The following is a 20,603-nucleotide window of genomic DNA, read 5'->3' as shown; positions in this document are numbered from 1 at the left end:
CAAAGCAACACAACAGCAACAACTCAAGAACACATTATTCAAAAAGATGAAGCTCTCTTTATCTGATTATTTCCAACACAAGGACAACACAAAACCACATAAAAGAGAGTAGCCCTCCTCCTCCAATTGCTATTGTTGTATTTTATTTTTGATAAATTTCAGTTGTGGTATTCAGTTTAACAGGCTGCTTTGTTTTGGTGCACCCTGGTCAAAGTGCAATCCGCTTCGTTTTACAGGCGTGGCAAGAAACAGTGAATAAATAAGTCGTAGTGGAGCCTGAAGCTCAAAGTCATACATTTTGAAATGTTTAATTAAAGTGACCTTCTCTGCTTGATCGAACTTGTGTGTTTCGTTGTTCATGTTTTACAATGTACAAGTGAAATGGGTGAAAAGGCCTAGTGAAAGTATTACATCATGCGTTGATGACTGCTTTTACTCCGCTGTTCTGTTTTTTTTTTCTATTCAAAATCCTTAGATTCGACTATTGTGTGCAATAACGTGATAAAAAGTAAGTGTAAATACGATATGAAGCTTAATAACATAGCACCTGTGTATAAATAAGTTGGGTTTTATCAACACAGCGCGGCAGTACACTATGCACAGTTGCAAAGTAATTAGTTACACCTCTAAGGTCAGGTGATCCGTCTTCCTCGAAGTGAGCGGAGGACTACAGGTAGACGCGAATACAGTGCCCTGTGGGAGCTGCTGAGGACGTCTTGACAGAGAATACGAGCACGTTTCTTCCAGTTAGCGCTGTAAAAGACTGGGATAAATTGTTCCTTGGGTATGTCCATTAGTCGGCAAAACTGGTCAGCTTTGTCCAGGTAAGTTTATAAAAGTGCTTTCGTTTTTTCATTATTTTGCTCTCCGCTGCAAATGCAGTGACGAGAAAAAACAAGTTGCAAAAAAAACGGTTGGTTATCTGGGAATTACCTGATCGAATATTATAGACGTCGTGCTACTGAAACAACCAGCGTTGCTGTTTCGGTCACTCAGGCTTAACGCAACCGGTTGTTTAGTAGTCCATGACGTGTGCTGTTGGTTTTATAATCCAGTTTCACAACAGTTAGTGAGATGCAGCGCTTACCAATGAGTAGTCTTACACTGCCCATAGAACATGACATGAGAATATGTTATGTGCTAAAAATAAACGTAAGTTGAGACGTTCACCACTGTTTTAGGTCCACTGCTCAGAGAAATGTAACTGTCTGTACGCTGCTTCAGTAAGCAACATATGATGGAACTATTTTGATACCAGTAACACACGATAGTAATTTGGATAACTGCTGTAATATAATTCACATTGTAAAAAGTTGACCTTAGAAATATAAATAGTTTTTATACTGTTCAAAACAAACTTTAACCCCTTGTACTGCATAGGTCTACTTCAATTTCTCACTTGTATAACTGCAGTATTTGCTGAATAATACATTATAGGATTTAAGGATTTCGTTAAGTTTTTTTGTTACAAAGAAACTTAACTGTTATTTGTAGAAAATAAATGAAAACACATAATCTGTTGTTTATTATAGTTTATCATTATTATTATTATTATTATTATTATGTATAGCAATTTGTTTTAGCTGTATGTAGCTTTATTATGTGTATTTAGGCTGGCCCAGCAATGGACAATGGAAGATGAAGAGGAAGTTGAGAGAGAGCGGAGAAGGAAAACAAAGAGCTCCGTCAGTGATGTGGACACAGACATTTTCAGTGATGACACTGAACTACAGAACACTAGGTTAGAAGATGATCAAAAAGGCTGCTTGTATGAGTGGCCTATTTATTCCTAGTTCAGTCCTGCTAAGAGTTATGCAGACTATTCTAGATCCTCATGTAAATGCTGTTTGAACAGACAAAGTAGCCAAAGGATGTTTGCATAAAGAGCTCAGGTTCACAATGACAGTACTATTTTAGAAATATGTATTTTATTGTGTCATAATGGTATATGATGGCTATAATTCATAGGCGGGTGTGTATTCTGTGCTGTCATTTAACATACATAAATTGGATGGCTGCTATGTGGGCATCTGAAAGATATATGAATTGGCACCATACATTTGGGTAGCATTGGTACACTTATAACGTGAATTATTTTGGTCTGATGAAATAATCTAGTCTGAAGAACAGTTTTTTTATCATAAGAACCAGAGAGGTTATGTAGTTACTAGAGAAGATGAGGAATCTATCTTCATGAAGACTTTTCTTCACTTATTTAAATGCCTTAGATAATATTTTGCCTTAATTCAATACTGATCATTTTGTAATAATGTAATTTCTTTTGCTCTTACATAAAATATTTTGTATGTGCACATATCAGATCAGTATACAGAATATAATTACTTATTGTGTATCTCAAGTGATAGTTTAGTTCCTGAAGGTGGTGACTCTGGCAGAGTGTTGGAGCAGCTACAGATGGACTTTGTGGAGATGCTACGCATGCGAGATGAACGCAGGAGGAGGAGACACGTAGAGACACTGAGTAGGCAAAAGCAAGAGGAAGAAGGTGGAGGTGAGGTCGTGGGAGAGGAAAACAGTGCAGGAGAGGCATGGGTGGAGGTACTGGGAGACACTGAAAATGATGACATGAAAATGAGCAAGCAGACCCTTGTCTCCTCCCCAACACTGTCTTCCATCCTCACTCACAGCCCAGTCTCAGAGGGAGACAAGCAGGTGCTCCTTTTGTTTAACCTAACTAACTAATAACTTAATGGCCTATCATTTGACCTAGCACGTTGAACAAGGATAGAGAACAAAAATGGTTATTTTTGGTACACAGTCAAATCACCTGAGAACCTGAAAGTGATGAAAACAAATTTCCACCCTTTTTTCCTTAAACTGTTAAAAAATGACTGTAAAAAACATGAAAAAAAATGTTTGGGAAAGGTAAATGAAAGGTAATTAATATTAGTCAGTGCAAGCACTACATAATTAATATTGGTGATTATAGTTGTATATTTATGGCAACAGTCTTTGTACTTAGGAGTACACAACTGAGGCTTTAAACATTTAAATCCACATATCTACATGAAGCCTTTTGAATTCAATGTGCTATCATCTTCACAGTTTAACTGTGACTGGTGTTATCTTGTGAACTGGGGTCAGAGGTAAAGGCAGTGATATTTATGAGGCTGTATTCTGTTACTACCTGTAGACAATGATTAATCATCAACAGCATTAACCGAAGGTTTTGCATGGGGCCTAGTTTACCTCGGGTAACCTCACACATAAAAGCATATTGGGTCCTAAAACCTATTTCTGAGATCCCTGCCATTGCTTCTGTGATATTCTATGGATATGTGTACTGTTAAAAACACCCTACAAGTGTTTACTGCAAATATGTTATGCTGAATTATTCATTCTAAATGTTTTATAAAATAAGTGTTTTGATTTTATTGGATCTACTTTGATTCAAAGTAGCATCCTCTATAAACTGCAGTTGTTGTAACAAAGTAGTCAACAAAACATGGATTTCAGCACCTATTATTTACTGCAGAATTGAAGTCATGCTGTAACTATGCCATATTTTTTTATTTGTCTTTTTTATAGACAGAAAATGGGAGCACAAAGGCTGATTATCATGCAACCACATTCACACCTCCCGAGTCATCGCAAACATTTGTAAGGTAAGCATACATAAAGATGTAAATACGTATGATTACTGAAATGTATTTCCTTTATGGTTATTCCTTTAAGGTGATATCTGGAAGACAACCTTTTGCTCTGCTTGAGTTTTTGATCTTTTCCTCTTGTTTCATTTCAGCTCTGTCTCCATCTCTTTTGACAAGAATGTTGCCAAGACAAGAGTGACATCTCCTTTCAGCAGTAGGTCTGCATCCTCTCAGGTATTATGAGCAAATTTTCTATTAAAGAAGTTGTCTAAGAATGCTTTTATTGATCTGCAATTCAATCATCACATTACTTGATGGACTTACTTACTTACTTACTTAGTGGCCCTCTTCCAAAGACGTAATAAAGTGAAATATTAGTCCTTCTTAGGTAGGGGAGTGGATGTCTGAGCTAACTCTACTCTTATCTTAAAGATAAGACGCATTTCTTATTAACAGTCTTCAGATCTGAGCTCCTCTGGGTTATTTGAGGTATTGCCTGGAATTTGATGAGATGTTTTTTGTGTGTCATCTCCAGTAAAGTCTCTAGAAAGATAATAATAATTAGAGATGCTTTGATAATGATATTGGAGTCAGGTATGGGCCAGATGTACAAAAATTCACCAATACCACATTTACTTTGGTGCAAACATCAGGCACACTTATTAGCAGGTCAGATCAAAAGTGAACCTACTTTTAAAACTATATTGTACAGTACAACTACATCTTAAAAAGGACCTAGATAAGGAAATCACTAATAATACTCTGCTTTATTTTATCCTTTAGGGTCCAACCCAGCATAAAAATGTCATGGCCAGTAAAGCTACTTTATATGCCTTTTAGCCACTTAAACTGTTGATAATTGTTGATAATTCAACTGATCTTCTTGTTGCTGAAATATTGAATATTTTCCAAGAGTGTTCTCATTTCCAGTTTCATTCTAATGTAATTCCTACTGGTCAAAACAAAATTACAGATATCGGTACCTTACATGCACATATAAAATAAAATGTAGTTAATACTAGTCTTGATGTCACCTGTGAAAATGTCCACTAGTAAAAATGTAATTATTGCATGTTCTAATGTTAATTTGCTAGTTTCTTATGTAGAAGTGAAGGCTGGGATGATTTGCTTTGTGCTTTTCTTAAAGAGACAACACCAAGAGACAATACAATAAATATATATTACGTTTAAGTCTTCAGGAAAAATACAGCTTGTAGTTAAGGGACATTTGCAGTACATTCATACATTTCCATTTAAAAATTGCTGTCTTACAAAACTTAAAAAAAAACAACTACTTTCTCCACTGTGAGATGCACATAACACTTAGTGGGCGCATGAGACAAAAAGCTTGTAATGTTACACATGGCAAAGTCAAAGTTTTTCATAAACCAAGACTCAAAAATATTAGCTACAGTAAATATATAGGAATATATAAACATTAAAAGCACACAGTAAATAATACTGTTTGCTCTCATCCATTGTCATTTCATTTTGAAAGCCTTAAATTTCTAAGCAGGCAGCAGACTTGATAACCTTGGATCTGTGTAGACATTCCCAAAAGTAGTGACACTGGGGCACTATTGGATAGATTTAAATAGACACTTTACTGGCTCATTTGAATAAATTTAAAAGGTCTGCTCACACAGCGAAGTGGTGCTCACTCCATGGCAGTCAGACACAAAGGCCAACAGTAAGTCTAATCCCATCAGGCACTTTAAACATTCCACCTTAGCATATTACACTGGCTATTATCACCAGGAATACACTGTGTGATTTAAGCCAGTTTTTAACACACACAAACAAAACCACAACCACCCTAACACGCAGTTTAGACTAGCAAAATATAATCAGAAAAAGTTTGACCGAAAAGAATGGTAAGGTAAAAATTTTAATATGGTGATTTTTTTAAAACTGTCCATGTAAAATAAAAATACTATAAAACGTAATCTATTTAGAGATATAAAGAAATGCTTTTCTGATGTGGAACAAAAGCCCTTTTTCTAGGGTTGGTGCCACAACTTAAAAAGTGGTGGGACAAAACATACTGTTTAAAAAAACAAAAAACAAAACAACTGAATGAGTGACGAAGTGTAATTAGGCCACGTACTATAACTGCTTTTCATGAACATGTCATAACTTGTTACACTTACCCATGTATATGCATTTTACTTCATTTTTCAAATCATATTACTTTAATTTCAACTAAAGTGAGTAAAGTATCTTTTTACTCTGATATGTTTTAGCCATTCATATTTGAATACTACTTCCATTTTTTGTGTTTAATATCAGTATTTTTCATAGTGACAATATATGTAGGCTACTGCTTTGTGAATGGTTACATCTCTGACTTCTGAGCTTTGTGTTTTAGACCAAAAAAATAAATAAATTTAAAAAAAGACGAAGCTCAGAGCCAGACAATATTTAGTTCCTATGCTAATAAATCCTGGATGTGGTAGAAATTCCACTGCAGTACGTAAGTAGATTTTCATCCTGCTTCTTTTGTATTTCTACTTAAGTTGTTTTGGGGAAAGTATTTTTACTGGTGTAATTATTTTATCCAAGTATCAATACTTTGTGTACTTCTGGTGCCGGTCCCAAGCCCGGATAAATGGTGAGGGTTGCATCAGGAAGGGCATCCGGCGTAAAACTTGTGCCAAAACTATCCTCCGGTGCTGTTGACCAGCAGGGTGCCGATGGAAATTGGACTACTGTAGGTCAAAGACCATCAAAGAGGAGAGGAGGAAGGTGGGTTAGAAGGCAGCAAGAGAGAAGGAAAGGCAGGAGTGTGGAGGTTAGAGTAGGGACTCTGAACATAGGAACAATGACTGGTAAAGGCAGAGAGCTTGCAGACATGATGGAGAGAAGGAAGGTAGATATTCTGTGTGTCCAGGAGACCAGATGGAAAGGAAGCAAGGCCAGGAACATTGGAGGTGGATTCAAACTGTTCTATCATGGTGCAGAGAGGAAGAGAAATGGAGTAGGGATAATCCTAAAGGAGCAGCTTGGGAAAAGTGTTCTGGATGTAAAAAGAGTGTCAGACAGGATCATAAGCCTGAAGTTGGAGGTTGATGGTATGATTTTGAATGTGGTCAGTTCATATGCACCACAATTTGGTTGTCAGTTAGAGGAGAAAGAGGAATTTTGGAGTAAGATGGATGAAGTGGTACATAGTGTCCCTAGAGAGGAGAGATTGGTGATTGGTGCAGACTTCAATGGACATGCTTGGTGAAGGGAACAGAGGGGATGAAGAGGTGCTGGGTATGTATGGTGTGAAAGACAGAAATGCAGAAGGTCAGATGGTTGTAGATTTTGCAAAGAGAATGGAAATGGCTGTGGTGAACACGTATTTTCAGAAGAGGGAAGAACACAGGGTGACATACAAGAGTGGAGGGAGGTGAACACAGGTGGATTATATCCTTAGCAGGAGATGCCACCTAAAGGAGATTGGAGATTAAAGTGGTACCAGAGAAAGTGTAGCAAGGCAGCATAGGATGGTTGTCTGTAGAATGAGATTAGGAACAAAGAAGAGGAAGAGTGTGAAGACAGAGCCAAAGATTAGATGGTGGAAGCTGAAGGAGGAGGATGGTTGCAGGCAGTTCAGGGAAAAATTGCTACAGGCCCTTGGGAGCAGTGAGGAGCTACCTGAGGACTGGGAAACTACAGCTAAGGTGGTGAGAGAAACTGGCATGAATGTGTTGGGTGATTCATCTGGTCAGAGGAAAGAAGACAAGGAAAGTTGGTGGTGGAATGAGGAAGTCCAGGAGAGTATTCAGAAGAAGAAGGCATCTAAGAAAAAGTGGGATAACCAGAGAGATGAAGGAAGTAGGCAGGAGTACTGTGAGGCTAGTCACATAGCGAAAAGAATGGTGGCAAAGGTAAAGGCTCAGGCCTAAGATGAGCTGTATGAGAGGCTGGACAGTAAAGAAGGAGTAAAGGACTTGTATCGTTTGGCTAAACAGAGAGATAGAGCTGGAAAGGATGTACAGCAGGTTAGGCTGATAAAGGATAGAGAGGGAAATGTACTAGTGAGTGAACAGAGAGTATTGAGTAGATGGAAGGAGTACTTTGAAGAACTAATGAATGAGGAAAACGAGAGAGAGAGGAGGACAACGGGGGGAGAGATAGTGGATCAGGAAGTGCAGAGAATTAGTAAGGTGGAAGTGAGGGCAGCTTTAAAAAGGATGAAGAATTGAAAGGCAGTTGGTCCAGATGACATACCTGTGGAGGTATTGACATGTTTAGGAGAGAAGGCAGTGGACTTTTTAACCAGGGTGTTTAACAAAATCCTGGAGAGTGAGAGGATGCCTGATGAGTGGAGAAGCAGTGTACTGGTCCCCGTTTATAAGAAGAAGGGTGATGTGCAGAGCTGCAGTAACTACAGAGGTATAAAGTTGATGAGCCACACCATGAAGGTATGGGAAAGAGTTGTTGAAGCAAGGCTAAGGCGAGAGGTTCAGATCAGTGAGTAGCAGTTTGGTTTCATGCCCAGAAAGAGTACCACAGATGCAATTTTTCGTTGAGAGTGTTGGTAGAGAAGTACAGAGAAGGTCAGAAGGAGCTACATTGTATCTTTGTGGATCTAGAGAAGGTATATGATAGGGTGGGTATGAGGAAGTCAGGTGTAGCTGAAAAGTATGTTAGGGTGGTGCAGGACATGTATGAGGATAGTGAGACAATGGTGAGGTGTTACATCAGGGATCAGCTTTGAGCCCCTTCTTGTTTGCAATGGTGATGGACAGGTTGACAGATGAGGTCAGGCAGGAGGCTCCATGGACCATGATGTTTGCAGATGACATTGTAATCTGTGGTGAGAGTAGAGAGCAGGTGGAAGAGAATCTGGAGAGGTGGAGGTTTGCACTGGAGAGGAGAGGAATGAAGGTCAGTAGAGATAAGACGGAATACATGTGTGTGAATGAAAGGTGAAGATGCAAGGAGTAGAGGTCGTAAAGGTGGATGACTTCAAATATCTTGGGTCAACCATCCAGAGCAATGGACAGTGCAAAAAAGAGGTGAGGAAGAGGGTGCAGGCAGGATGGAGTGTGTGGAGACGGATGTCAGGGCTGATGTGTGACAGAAGGATAGCAGCAAGAGTGAAAGGGAAAGTTTACAAGACAGTAGTGCGTCCTGCTATGATGTATGGTTTGGAGACTGTGGCTCTGTCTAAAAGACAGGAGGCTGAGCTGGAGGTGGCAGAGATGAAGATGCTGAGATTTTCATTGGGAGTGACAAGGATTTACAAGATTAGAAATGAGCAGATCAGAGGGACAGTGAAGGTGGAACAGTTTGGCGATAAAGCCAGCGAGGCCAGGTTCAGATGGTTTGGACATGTGTTGAGGAGGAATAGTGGATATATTGGGCAAAGAATGTTGGAGATGGAGCTGCCGGGTAGAAGGAGAAGAGGTAGACCTCAGAGAAGGTTTATGGATGTAGTGAAGGTGGACATGGAGATGGTTGGTGTGAAAGTAGAGGAGGCAATGGATAGGGCAAGATGGAGGCAGATGATCCGCTGTGGCGACCCCTAAAGGGAGCAGCCGAAAGAAGAAGATCAATACTTTTACAGCTTCAGTAACTGCAGCCTCAGATAGCAGTATTTGTTAGCTAATAACTCTGATGAACATCAGGCTGTTTTCATTGCCAGTTCATTTTCTAAAGATGCACCACAGTTGTGTGATTTTGTATCTCATTCATTTGGTTCTGAAGGTGGACTACAAGGGCTAAAGTGGACAAAATTACACACGTGGTGGTTGTTTAGTGATCAGAAGTTTTGCAGGGATATAAGTGCTTTTTTGCTAAATCAGACCATTATTTCTACAGAAATAAGATAATAAAATATGGTGCATGTTTGTTAAAAATGTTTATTTTAAGGTAAAACATTTGTTTAAATATCCCATAAATTACTGTCATTTTATGCAATGTCCTTGAGAATCTGACACTTTATGCGCTATATGCAAAGGAAAACTAAAACAACTGGAAAAATTTATTTCTTGAAAAAAGTCAAGCAAATGCTGTGTAATGCTAGCAATCACCTGTCGTTGCCAGTGTTTATTAGATGGGTGAAAGGATGTTGCTAAACTTCAGGTAAATTTAATACTTATAATTAATCCCATCTCATTGCAGGGAGGCTGCCTGAACTATTTAAAGTATTTTTTACAGGACTCACGCATGCGCGCTCAAGTACTTGGGCAGAGCAGCTTTTGAGCGAACACAATAGCGTAACTGATTCTCTATAAAAACAGCGCCACATAACGGAGAAAATAAAAAACTATTTAGTCGATTCAAGCTAGGCTGCTGTGTCTCATTGCATGGCATACTGGATACTGGGAAAGATTTCACCTGTACTCAGGAAAGCACATTACACCCGTATTGAGCTGTCATCAACGTTTAGCAGAGGTGGGAACTGTGCGCCTAGAGCCGCTTTTGGAAACTTCAGAAGGAAGACGTGTTTGGTGAGTAAATTATTGACTTACTTGACGTAGCATTAGTTTTTCAATTAGATATTTATTCAAACCTATCCTAGAATTTATGAATACTGAACTTTCCATATGTGAAAACGAAAATAAACATTACTTGCTAACCGTTAGTTAGCCATCATATACAATTTTGGTAGGCTAGCGAGTGACCACTTTTAGATGACTTGTTTGTTCTTACACAATATGAGAAGTATGAAAAATTACAAATTTGAAGTGAGGCAGTGTCGAATTTCTGGTGTGTAAACTTACTAGAGTTGCTAGCTACGCTAAGTAACCTAGCTTAGCTACGTAGCACAAGCTTAGGCTAAGTTAATAGCTCTGCTGTATCACAGGTTCATTCCACCTAAAGACCTCAGTATATTTCTTGCAAAACAAAATTCTCGCTGTAGAAAGCCAAAAGCACATTTGTGAGCTTACAGGCTCGCATAACGTCAATTTCTACGGTTTTGTGTTGCCTGTTGCTGATGCTCCACGTGACACTTTGACATTTAGTGACACGTTTCATGACTGCTGGTAAACGATTCTTTCAATGTTCTAACTATGACAACGTTTAAATTCAGAATACTGCCACCATTTAAAGAGGAACAGGGAAATTCAGACAAGAAGCTGGTGAATACAAAACCAACTTCAGCCTTGTCCTCTTGTCAGCCTAAATATATGATAACCATGTTGTATGTTAAGCACTAGGTAGTATTACAGATATAGATTACAGATAACAGATGTAACATCTTGCATTTAGGAGACATTCATTGTTTATTTAACAATTGCACGTTTCTCAGTAAAATCTTAGTGTATCTGCCAAAGCCGAAGCTCCTTAGTCTTTATTTCATGGCACGTGTCGTTTTAACTGACCAATCACAGGCCCTGTTCATTTTCTCCGCAATTATGTCATTGTTTGCTGAAGCCAGGGGAACATGTCTCTGCAGGAAGTATGCTGAAGTCTTAGCTTGTGCTAACCCATGATGAATACAGGCTCCAATCTGAATGGGAGACGCCTAGTAACTGGTGTTGGAGTGACAGAAAAGCAGAAATTAGCTAGCTACCTGCACTATGTGATGTGTGGAGCTGTTGGCTTGGTGGCCAGCAGGCTAATGGGTTCTCACACCACAGAGCACACTCCATGCCTCTCTAGAGAACTTGCAGAGAGAAGAATTACCACTATGCAATGTCTTACCGTTTTCTCAAATGCCAGAGGGAGCTCCTGAGTGAGTCCAAAATGAATGGGTTGATATGAAGCATTTGAGCAAAATCATAGTTTATAAGTACTTAAACATTTTTAATGTAAAAACAAAACATTCATTTCCTGAACACTGAATATTATAAAACATTTTAACACTGCAGTAGGAGGTGGACGGGCTCCTCATAAAATTGTGGACTTTGGACATTAGCAAGATTAACTAGCAGGCTGACTTCACAGTGTGTGGCTCCAGACATTAACTGTTCATGTCTGTAGCCACATGTGTCTTCCTAACAAAGTATTTATCAAAATTACATTTTCTGTGGTAATTGCAGTGGTTGTTGCCTGAATGCCTTTATACAAGTAATTAATAAGTATTTCTGCTTTTCAAGTTAGAAACACCTGTCTTTCACAACAACTAAGAAGTGTGTACTTTGTCCACCTTGCTTCTTGTTGACCATCTACTCCCAAAGAAGACAAAAAAAAATTCTAAGGTATGAAAGCAACATGTTTACTAGATTTGAGAGGCTTGAATGCTTATATAAATGTAGTTAGTCAACATAAGTGTACCTTTCAGTTGTTGAAGCTAGTCTTTTAAGCCTTTACCAAATGTTTTATCCTTGTTATTTCTCTTTGTGATTAGTACATACTTTGCTAAACATTTTATTACATCTTTTAGCACAAGACTTGATCAGGATTCTTTATCCTTATGTTTTGTATGGTGAATGTTTGTTACTAATTTTGCTCACTTTTTACATGCAGTCATAAGGAATCCATCTTCACAAACCACAAGTGACAATGAAATTTACCAGAGACATTCACATTTGTTAAGAGCGGAGTATATTTAGCAAGTAAGACTCAGATTTTCATTCACTTTCTGTCTCTCCCTCTCCCATTACATACTCTGCATATATTCTCAGTGGCCATTTTCACAGTACTCCTAATTTACAGACTCTAGTCCATTTGTATCTCTGTATACATTGTTACTCCCCTTGTTTGCTTTTTTTTCACCATAGGGCCATCACAGAGCAGGTATTATTAATGGATCATTCTCAGCACTGCAGTGACTCTGACGTGGTGATGTGTTGGTGTGTGTTCTGCTGGTATGAGTGGATCAGACACAGTGCTATTGGAGCTTTTTATTTTATTTTTATTTTATTTTATTGGAGCTCTTTTGCTGCTTCACAGTTTGTGTTGGTCATCCTCTGGTCCTTCAGCAGTGGTTGGTGGACTATTCTCATTCTAGCAGTGACACTGAGGTAATTAAAACATTGCTGTGGCTGATGCGCTAGTACCAATAACACACACACTATGCTACTGTCACTGCAATGCTGAGAAATAACTAAGAATATCTGCTTTGTGGTTGTCTTTGTGAGTCCTGATCATTGATAAATAATGTTTAAGGGGACTAACAAAGAACACATCAACCACATTTTGCAATTGCAAAACTATAAAGTGCACATATATTAAATTGCCTTCAGAACTGCCTTAATTCTTTGTGGCATTACTGTTGTCTTTCTATCATCTCAAACCAGTCTGCCCATTCTCCTCTGACCTCTCACATCAACAAGGCATTTTCGTCCATACAACTGCCGTTCACTAGATATTTTTTCTTTTTCTGTAAACCCTAGAGATGGTTGTGCATGAAAATCCCAGTAGATCAGCAGCTTCTGAAATATATTCTGAAATATATTTGTGTTAACAAGTAACTGAACGAGGTGTACCTAATAAAGTGGCCGGTGAGTGTATAATCAAGTACAATGGTGTAATTTAATTTTAAAAAATTATTTTGTAGACACAGCTGTTATGATACAGTATGTAGTGGCTTAAAATGATAACACACTTTCTTCTTCCTATTTAACCACTGTGTTCACCTCTATTGTACTTGTTCTTTGTTTGAGACTAGTTATTCTTGGTACAACAAAAAAATCTTATGCTACCTCAAGGAAATATTTAGTGTTTACTAGTTATACTGTCTGATATTAGTAATTTATGTATGTTGGGTGAACAAAATAAAGGATATTGGTAACATTTTTTTCATGTTCAGACTCTAGACTTTCTAGGTTTTTCTAAGGTGAACCAGTTGTTTGTCAGACAGTGCAGTGTTGTTGTTAGGGTGTAGTACTTTGTTTCTAGGGTGTCTGATTGACTCAAAGCATCTGCACATTTAGACTACAGGTTGTGAAGGCATAATGCTCAAGCACTGCATCAATCTAACTTTTGCTTCTGTTTTCTGGCTACAGAGAGGGTCATGCCAGTCCACAGTGAACACCTGATGGACAACATATGAGTTCTGGTGACAATACACACCAAGTTTGTCATAATCCAACATCTTGTCTGTGTGATACTCTTATCCCATGTTGAGCACCTTTTTCGGATTCTTGATCAATCAGGGCAGATGGCAAATTTTTTATCGTGATGTTTATTCATTCCACCATGGATTATCCTTTATACATATGGATACATGCTGTTTTTTAACATCTCAGCACTGCTTTATGATTTTCCTGGACAAGTTATTGGATCATGCAAAAAAAGTTTCTTAAAGGTTATCAGAATAGTCTGTTATTTGTTATTTTCTTTGTAATATATCAGAAGTGGTTATTGTCTGTTAAATCTATGCTAATTGTAATTGTGTGTGTGTGTGTGTGTGTGTGTGTGTGTGTGTGTGTGTGTGTGTGTGTGTGTTGCCAGTAATTTACTGTGAAGTTGAGCTTTGCAATAAAATACTGTAATGAGTCATATGGTTGCAGTGTGTTTATAACTGTAGTTATGTTTATGATATCAGTTTGTTAATAATTTACTGTGCAGATTTACAATGTCCTTTTTAACAGTAATTAACTGCAAATAAACACTTCTCAACAGTCAAATTTATAGTTGCTGAAAAAGCTTACCATAATGTCTTATACATTGTCACCATATTTTTACAGTGAAACTCTGGCAATTCTGATTGGCTCTGCCTCTGAGCCTGTTAGTGCTGGTCAGCACTTCATGCAGTTTAGGGAAAGCGGAGGGTTTTTATGTCGCGTCCAGAGCTCAAAAAGTAACAGCTCATCGGCACAGTACTATGAAAAGTGGCTAGGTGAATGGCCACTCACCACCATTGTCCCGCTGGCCTTGCTTTTTCTCCACTGCAGTGCTACTTAATGCAAAGTAATTAATGCAACATAGCTGGCTACTGTATTATTTTCAATTCAGCTAGATTGTAATTTAATTATGGATGTATGTAGCACTTGTACTAACAACTACTTAATTCTCATTATGGTATTAGTATGGGCAAGTACTAAAAAGATGGTATTGATGCAACACTATTTAATACTCCTACTAATTATAATGCCATTTTATCCAACCATGTAATAATTATTTTCACTTTGAATTAACCTCCTGGTCACTCTTTCTTTGAAATGACAAAATGTGTGTTTTGGTTCTGTATGTGTAGGAACATCAAAATGGGTCAGCAGGCAGCTTTGAACCTACAAACAAACCTTCATTTACAAGACAGAGCTCCAGGACCATGTCCTTCAGGGTAACAATGCTACAGACTGATGCAAATATGTCAGAATATGACACAGTAATGAGTTGTGTTCTGTGACATTAAAGGTCAGTGCAAAGAGCTTAGCAATATGTAATATTTCAGTCATTATTGTTCTTCTTGGCAGTTATGTCCTGCCACACTATCTGCACCACTCCATGTCCATTTAAAATGTGGAGATATTTTATAATGTCTAGAGCATTAAAAATCTGCTTTTACTTTTTCTTTGCTAAATATTTGACTTCTAAAACATGGAGTGAAAGTTATGCACTGTCACCTGATTGTTTTATTGGCAGATGTTGAAGAAAAAAGAGGAGGAAAGCATGCCATTTCAGAGGAGGTAAATATATTACAACATTATTGTTATTATTATTTATTGTTATTACATTCAGGCAATAGTGTTGCTTTAATTATCTTTTTTCTTGTGTGCCATGGCTAACATGTTTTGTCACAATACAGGGAGACAAGTTTCTGTCTCAGTTTACAAGTTTGTTAACATGTGTAAAAATGCATTTGTCTTTTATGCCAAACCATATGCCAAGGTATTTGTATTCATTGATTCTTTCAATGTCAGATCTTTTCAGGGTTGTGATTTTAAAAGTGCTAAAAACAATATTAGAGGCTCTGGAAAACAGCATAAATTTAGTTTTCTCAACATTTAAAACTAGTTTATGGTTGTAAAAAGCCAACTGTAGGACAGGAATGCTGTAGTTTATCTACTGCAGTAACATTATAGTCAGTCGAACAGTACAAAATAGTGTCATCAGCATATAAGTGTACTTTGCAGTCAACTGAGATGGCAAAGTCATTACTATAAATATTAAATACATGTCCAAGGACCAAACCTTGAAAGACCCCCTTTGTTATTGGGCCACACATCGTTGCCTAACGGAAATAGAGTTTCTCTCCAGTTAGTAGCCCTGAGATTGAAACCAATGTTTGTAGACCTTTTAAGAGTAGGGAATGATCCACTGTATCAAAGGCTTTAGAGAGGTCAATTTTATCAATAGCACTGACAAGATCATCTGAGATGAGAGTATCTGCAGAGATTGTTTTGTGCTTTTCTCTGAAACCAGATTGGTAGTCTGATAAGATTGAATTTCTATGCAGAAATGCCTTGAGTTGATCACTTACTAAGATTTCTATATCTTTTCTATATCTTTTCATGGGACAACACTATAGAAGCAAATCTTGGATATAACTTAAAGTAGTCTGTGTACAGCTTGTATAGCAGTATAGATTTACTGTCCTCTGAAAATAACTCAACACACATTCATTAATGTCTAAATAGCTGGCAACAAAAGTGAGTACACCTCACAGTGAGCATGTCCAACTTGTGCCCAATTATGTCGTTGTCCCTCTGAATGGGGAGCAGGGCTATTAAATTAGGTGTTTTGGGTACAATTTGCTCATACTGAGCAACATATGCTGCCATCCAGACAACATCTTTTTTAGGGAAGTATTTGCTTATTTCAGCAAGACATTGTTGGGTCTAGGTTCGAAACTGGCCTGCCTGCAGCCCAAACCTGTCACCACTGAAAACATTTGGCAAACAATAGAATTTCTCAGTTCCAACATGTGTAGTATTTTCCTTTAAAACTATGGCTTACATGATTTGCATATCATTGCATTCTATTTTTTTACATTCTGCAGTGTCCTGACCTCTACTTTTTTTTTTCTTCAAATGATCCATCATCATGCACTCAACACTTTTGCATTAAGAGTTCATCCCTAACCGCCTTTAAGACAATGTAGCCAGTACTTTTATCACATGGTGTCAGTGGCGGTCAGTGTGCAACCATGGTGATTCAAATGATGTTTTACAAACATTTTTTTAAATGTTTTCACCCCTGAAAAGCTTCTTTTAACTTTAAAAGCAAGATCACTGGTGGTCTTCTCAAATGCAGTGATCATACGTGATGTTAACTGCATGACTTGGATTCCATTTCAGCTTCAAGTAGTAAATTTGGCTGTAATGGTTATCCTCAAAAGGACAGTAATTTAGATTAAGTGCTTTACTGCTGATTTGTTGGTCCTTTTAACAGTGCGAGTATGCGGATCACAGCAAAGAAATTTGAACCCGACCTGGTAAGCACAGTAAAATAGTAACTTCAGCTACCAATATCACTGCAGCAAAATCTGTGCATCCACTCTGTTTTCAGACCTCAGTTGTTAAAAGTATTGTCTAATTTTTCAACCACTTAGAAATGTAAGGAAGAGGAGGAGCAGAAGTCCTCATTTCAGAGAAGGCAAGTAGATCCTCTTTACATCAGTTAGACAATTATACGTTTTGTTGGTTTAATGCACTATCCATACTAACAATACTGAAACAAATGTTGGTTAATGTTAAAAAACCTTCTCAAGCTCCAGGCAAAGACTGTCCTCCCGTAGTATTCAGGAAAAGATGGAAAGACTCGCCCAGGCCTCACAGGTACACACAAAATTGACACAGTTGAAATTATATTGTTAGCCACTCTTATATTTATTTATTAAAACAACTAAAACTACAGATATTAATAAATATAACATATTTCATAATGCAACTTAATTAGAATGTAGATACAATGGGGCATTACCTGTTTTTGTGGTGTTGGATAATAGATTTTCTGTGCTCAAAAGCCTCCACAGTTCACTTATCAAAGTGTTCATGGAAGCCTTTTTACTTGTCCACATGAGGTTGCCACAGAGTTGCAGGTTTTAGCGCGTCTGATCCGTTTCAGGGAGTGGCACTTATGAGATGGGAAAATAGAGAAGCGGACTAGGTAAAGATTTACTAAACTGAACCAGTCTGAGGAATAAATTTTTTTTTCCTATTATTACCAAGGAGAAGAAGGTGCTGCTACCTTGAAAATGGCCACAGCACTGATGCACAAGAAGAACAAAAGAGCAACAAAGTAAAAGTTTAGCTGTGCTCTTTAAATTTTTAGGGCCACTTAGCCCAAAATGTTTTAGAAGGGGATTGCATAGCCTTGAACAATTATTCAGCCCTCTAAATAAACATTTCGAATGAAAACCATGAATTTTGCGGTTTATTTTTTTTTATTTATTTATTTACTTACTCTAGCATGACATACCATGTTTTTTTAAGCTCTGGCATGACATTTCTGCTTTGTGCTATTAAAAATCAAACATTCAGACAAAAGTAAAACATTACCCTTCTCTGTTTAACCATAAATAATTAAAGTTTCTTTCCTCTTACCTCATCATTTGCAGAAATGGGAGGCTATTAAATCGCCCACCCTTGTTCATAAGACACTGTTTTTGGTGGATGAGGTGTCCAGAAAGAGAGAGCTGTTTGAGAAGGAACAGGCAACATCAGAAAGTAACCCTGCCCCCAACAAACAGGTTAGACATTTGCCAAATGTGTTATTTAGCTTCAAATGACAAGAAACCTTTAAAAAAATTTAAATATTGCCTCATGTAGGACTATCGCACACTATCTGCTGGGATTTCAGACCGAATCAATTGCTGGGTTCAGAAGAAAACACTTCAAAATCTGTCTTCACTTACTCCAACTGTAAGTATTTACCATCAGTCCTAATCTGGCAGTGGGTTCCTGTCAGTGCTTCAATATTCAGATGAAGTGCAGCACAGTAACATGAATCTAGAAGTATTCTACCAGTGCTTTATTGATTTTCATAGATACTTGGATGCCATAGAGACTTTAGTTAATGGTCTAATATCACTCCTGAACTCCTGTTATGATCAGCACTTCAGCTTGCGACTCCTGATTCCTGCACCAACTCTTAATCAGTCCAGAGCATTGCTTACCTGACTGTGCTGAGTTGCTTGCCTGTTTGTATTACCCCATTGTGAACTGTCAATATTATTTTACTGAATTACTAGTTCACCCGATTCAATTTGCATTCTCTTGTTTTTAAATAACCTTCAATAAACCTCTAACATTAGTCACTGATTTTTGCCAACTAAGTGTTTGTCCTAAGAGGATCAACTTGTTTCTTTATCAGCATGTTTCATTTATCAGTCTTACTCTTATATTCTTCTTTTTCTTGTGACGACCAGAGGAGGACGGTTGCCCCTTTTTGAGTCTTAGGTCCTCTCATGGCTTCTTTCACTTGCACTTAGACAGTTTTGGTTGTCTTTGGCTTTCTTTATCATTATGGGCTAAGACCCAGATTTCTGTAAAGCTGCTTTGTGATGGCACCTGTTGTAAAAAAAAAGCAACATGCAAACAACTTTTAATGGAATTAAAATCAGATTTTTACATAAGGGAACTGGCGGTTGCCGCTTTCCTTCTGAGTTCAGCTGTCTGGTAAAGTTGCGTGAGCGGTAGTTCAAAAAAATGCAGTGGCTGGCTTCACAGGTCTCGGGGGAAGCCTGTGCTAGGGATTATGGGAGTCCTAACTAGCGACTGGAATTGGAGATGACTAAATTGGGGAGAAAACTGGGGAAAATAAAAAAAACTAAGAAATGTATATGTACTGGTATTCCCCAGCATACAGGAGTTTTTACTCAACAGTAACATATTGTCACTGTCGGAACAAAACCTTGCCTCCAAAATATTATCTTTAAAGGAGAAAGAAAAAATTTTAATAACTTGTGATGTAAGTTAACATAAGATTCTTTACCCACATAATTTTGGACTATTTGTCATGAAATGTTAACACAATGCAATAGGTAACTGTTGTTTTTCAAATTATGCCAAAAAGGGAAATTAAAAAAAATGGAGATGCTTTTATATATAAAAATCTATTAATATATATAGCACCTAGCAAATAAAAAAATAAAAGTAGGGAAAACCACCTCTCTAAAATTAGGCTACATAAACCAACAAAAAGATCAAATATATTCAGTGTCTTCCCAAGCCTATGTTATATGTTCTTTCTCCTCAGGACCTGAGACATGTGGACATCTCCAGCAAGAAGATGCTGTTTGAGAAAAGACTAGAGGATGGCCATCTTAAGTGAGGGTTTTACTGCCTAATGTAAGTTTAGTACCCTTGTACACCCTCACTCATGTATTATATACTTCTGGTCATTGTGTCATCTAATTAGTAGTCATTACATTACCTAATGCAATCTAAAATATGACAACATGCATCGTTGTAAAAAAGAATAGCACATTAAAAAACAATTTATATTTCCACAGTTATTGGAGGACAGATTTTGGAGGACGGATTATCAGCTTTCCCTGAAAGACAGCTCTCTGAATTGTAATTTTTTTTCTTTCTTTACATTTCTTGCTCATAGTTCTTAAGCATCTTTTCAACAGTTACAAAGATTTTGGATGACTGATTATCAGCTTTCCCTGAAATTGTATTTTTTTTCTTTCATTACATTTCTCTCGCATAGTTCTTAAGCATCTTTTCTGAGAAGTTGTAAACTCAAAGCATATATTATTTCAGGGTAAACATAATGTGTACTGACTGCAAGATTAAAGAAAGCTTTTGTGGATCTCACTTTGCCTGTAGTACCAGTTTGAATATATAGGGCTTCTTGGAGTTTTGATTTATAGATATGCAACAGAGAGGAGTATCACACATGTTGGTTAATTTCAAAATATGATTATTTTTTAAATTATTGAATTAACAGGGTATATATTTGTTACAGATTTCCACATGACACATTTTTTTAACATCTGCTGTTAATATTAAAATAGCTTTTATTATTATATCAAATAATAGTCGCTCATTGAAATTAACATCACATGATGTTTTGACACAAAATTTGCATAATGCAAAATTTATGGGCATGGTGAAGTGGAAATGTACATCTTCTATTACAGTTACCACATTATACCTTCTTTTATTTCTGTACAGGCTGTTGCAATAATTCTTTCTATTAATAGCCTAATGG

The 20,603-nt window shown here is 37.5% G+C and overlaps 1 protein-coding gene and 1 long non-coding RNA gene across 3 annotated transcripts; both read left to right on the top strand.

Moving 5' to 3' along the window:
• The first annotated feature begins 659 nt into the window (after positions 1-659).
• On the top strand, positions 660-20,206 carry lad1 (ladinin). 2 transcript variants are annotated; one of them, XM_017694191.2, is made up of 14 exons: positions 660-824; positions 1,613-1,741; positions 2,361-2,673; positions 3,550-3,626; positions 3,764-3,845; positions 14,695-14,781; positions 15,084-15,127; positions 16,833-16,875; positions 16,993-17,036; positions 17,152-17,218; positions 18,001-18,132; positions 18,212-18,304; positions 19,641-19,732; positions 19,897-20,206. In XM_017694191.2, exons 1-13 carry the CDS (start codon positions 787-789, stop codon positions 19,713-19,715), a joined length of 1,224 nt encoding a protein of 407 aa, XP_017549680.1. In that variant the 5' UTR covers positions 660-786; the 3' UTR covers positions 19,716-19,732; positions 19,897-20,206. The 2 variants fall into 2 exon arrangements, with proteins under 2 accessions (XP_017549680.1, XP_037397335.1); XM_037541438.1 differs by having other exon boundaries at positions 664-824; positions 1,594-1,741.
• Positions 9,042-13,997, top strand: LOC108425504. Its single transcript, XR_001857712.2, has 3 exons — positions 9,042-11,752; positions 12,021-12,109; positions 13,502-13,997. It is a non-coding gene; the product is annotated as an uncharacterized LOC108425504 (long non-coding RNA).
• Positions 20,207-20,603: the final 397 nt, after the last annotated feature.

This window comes from Pygocentrus nattereri, chromosome 9, assembly GCF_015220715.1.
Source record: "Pygocentrus nattereri isolate fPygNat1 chromosome 9, fPygNat1.pri, whole genome shotgun sequence".
In the NCBI taxonomy this organism is placed as follows: Eukaryota; Metazoa; Chordata; class Actinopteri; order Characiformes; family Serrasalmidae; genus Pygocentrus; species Pygocentrus nattereri.
The sequence above is the reverse complement of the archived record's forward strand: the minus strand, read 5'-3'. Positions and strand labels throughout refer to the sequence as shown.

Coding starts and splice junctions, on each gene's coding strand:
- lad1 (XM_017694191.2), top strand. CDS start 787: ATGTCCATTAGTCGGCAAAACTGGTCAGCTTTGTCCAG. Junction 17,037..17,151: donor AAGTCCTCATTTCAGAGAAG/GCAAGTAGATCC, acceptor AACCTTCTCAAG/CTCCAGGCAAAGACTGTCCT. Junction 17,219..18,000: donor GACTCGCCCAGGCCTCACAG/GTACACACAAAA, acceptor CATCATTTGCAG/AAATGGGAGGCTATTAAATC.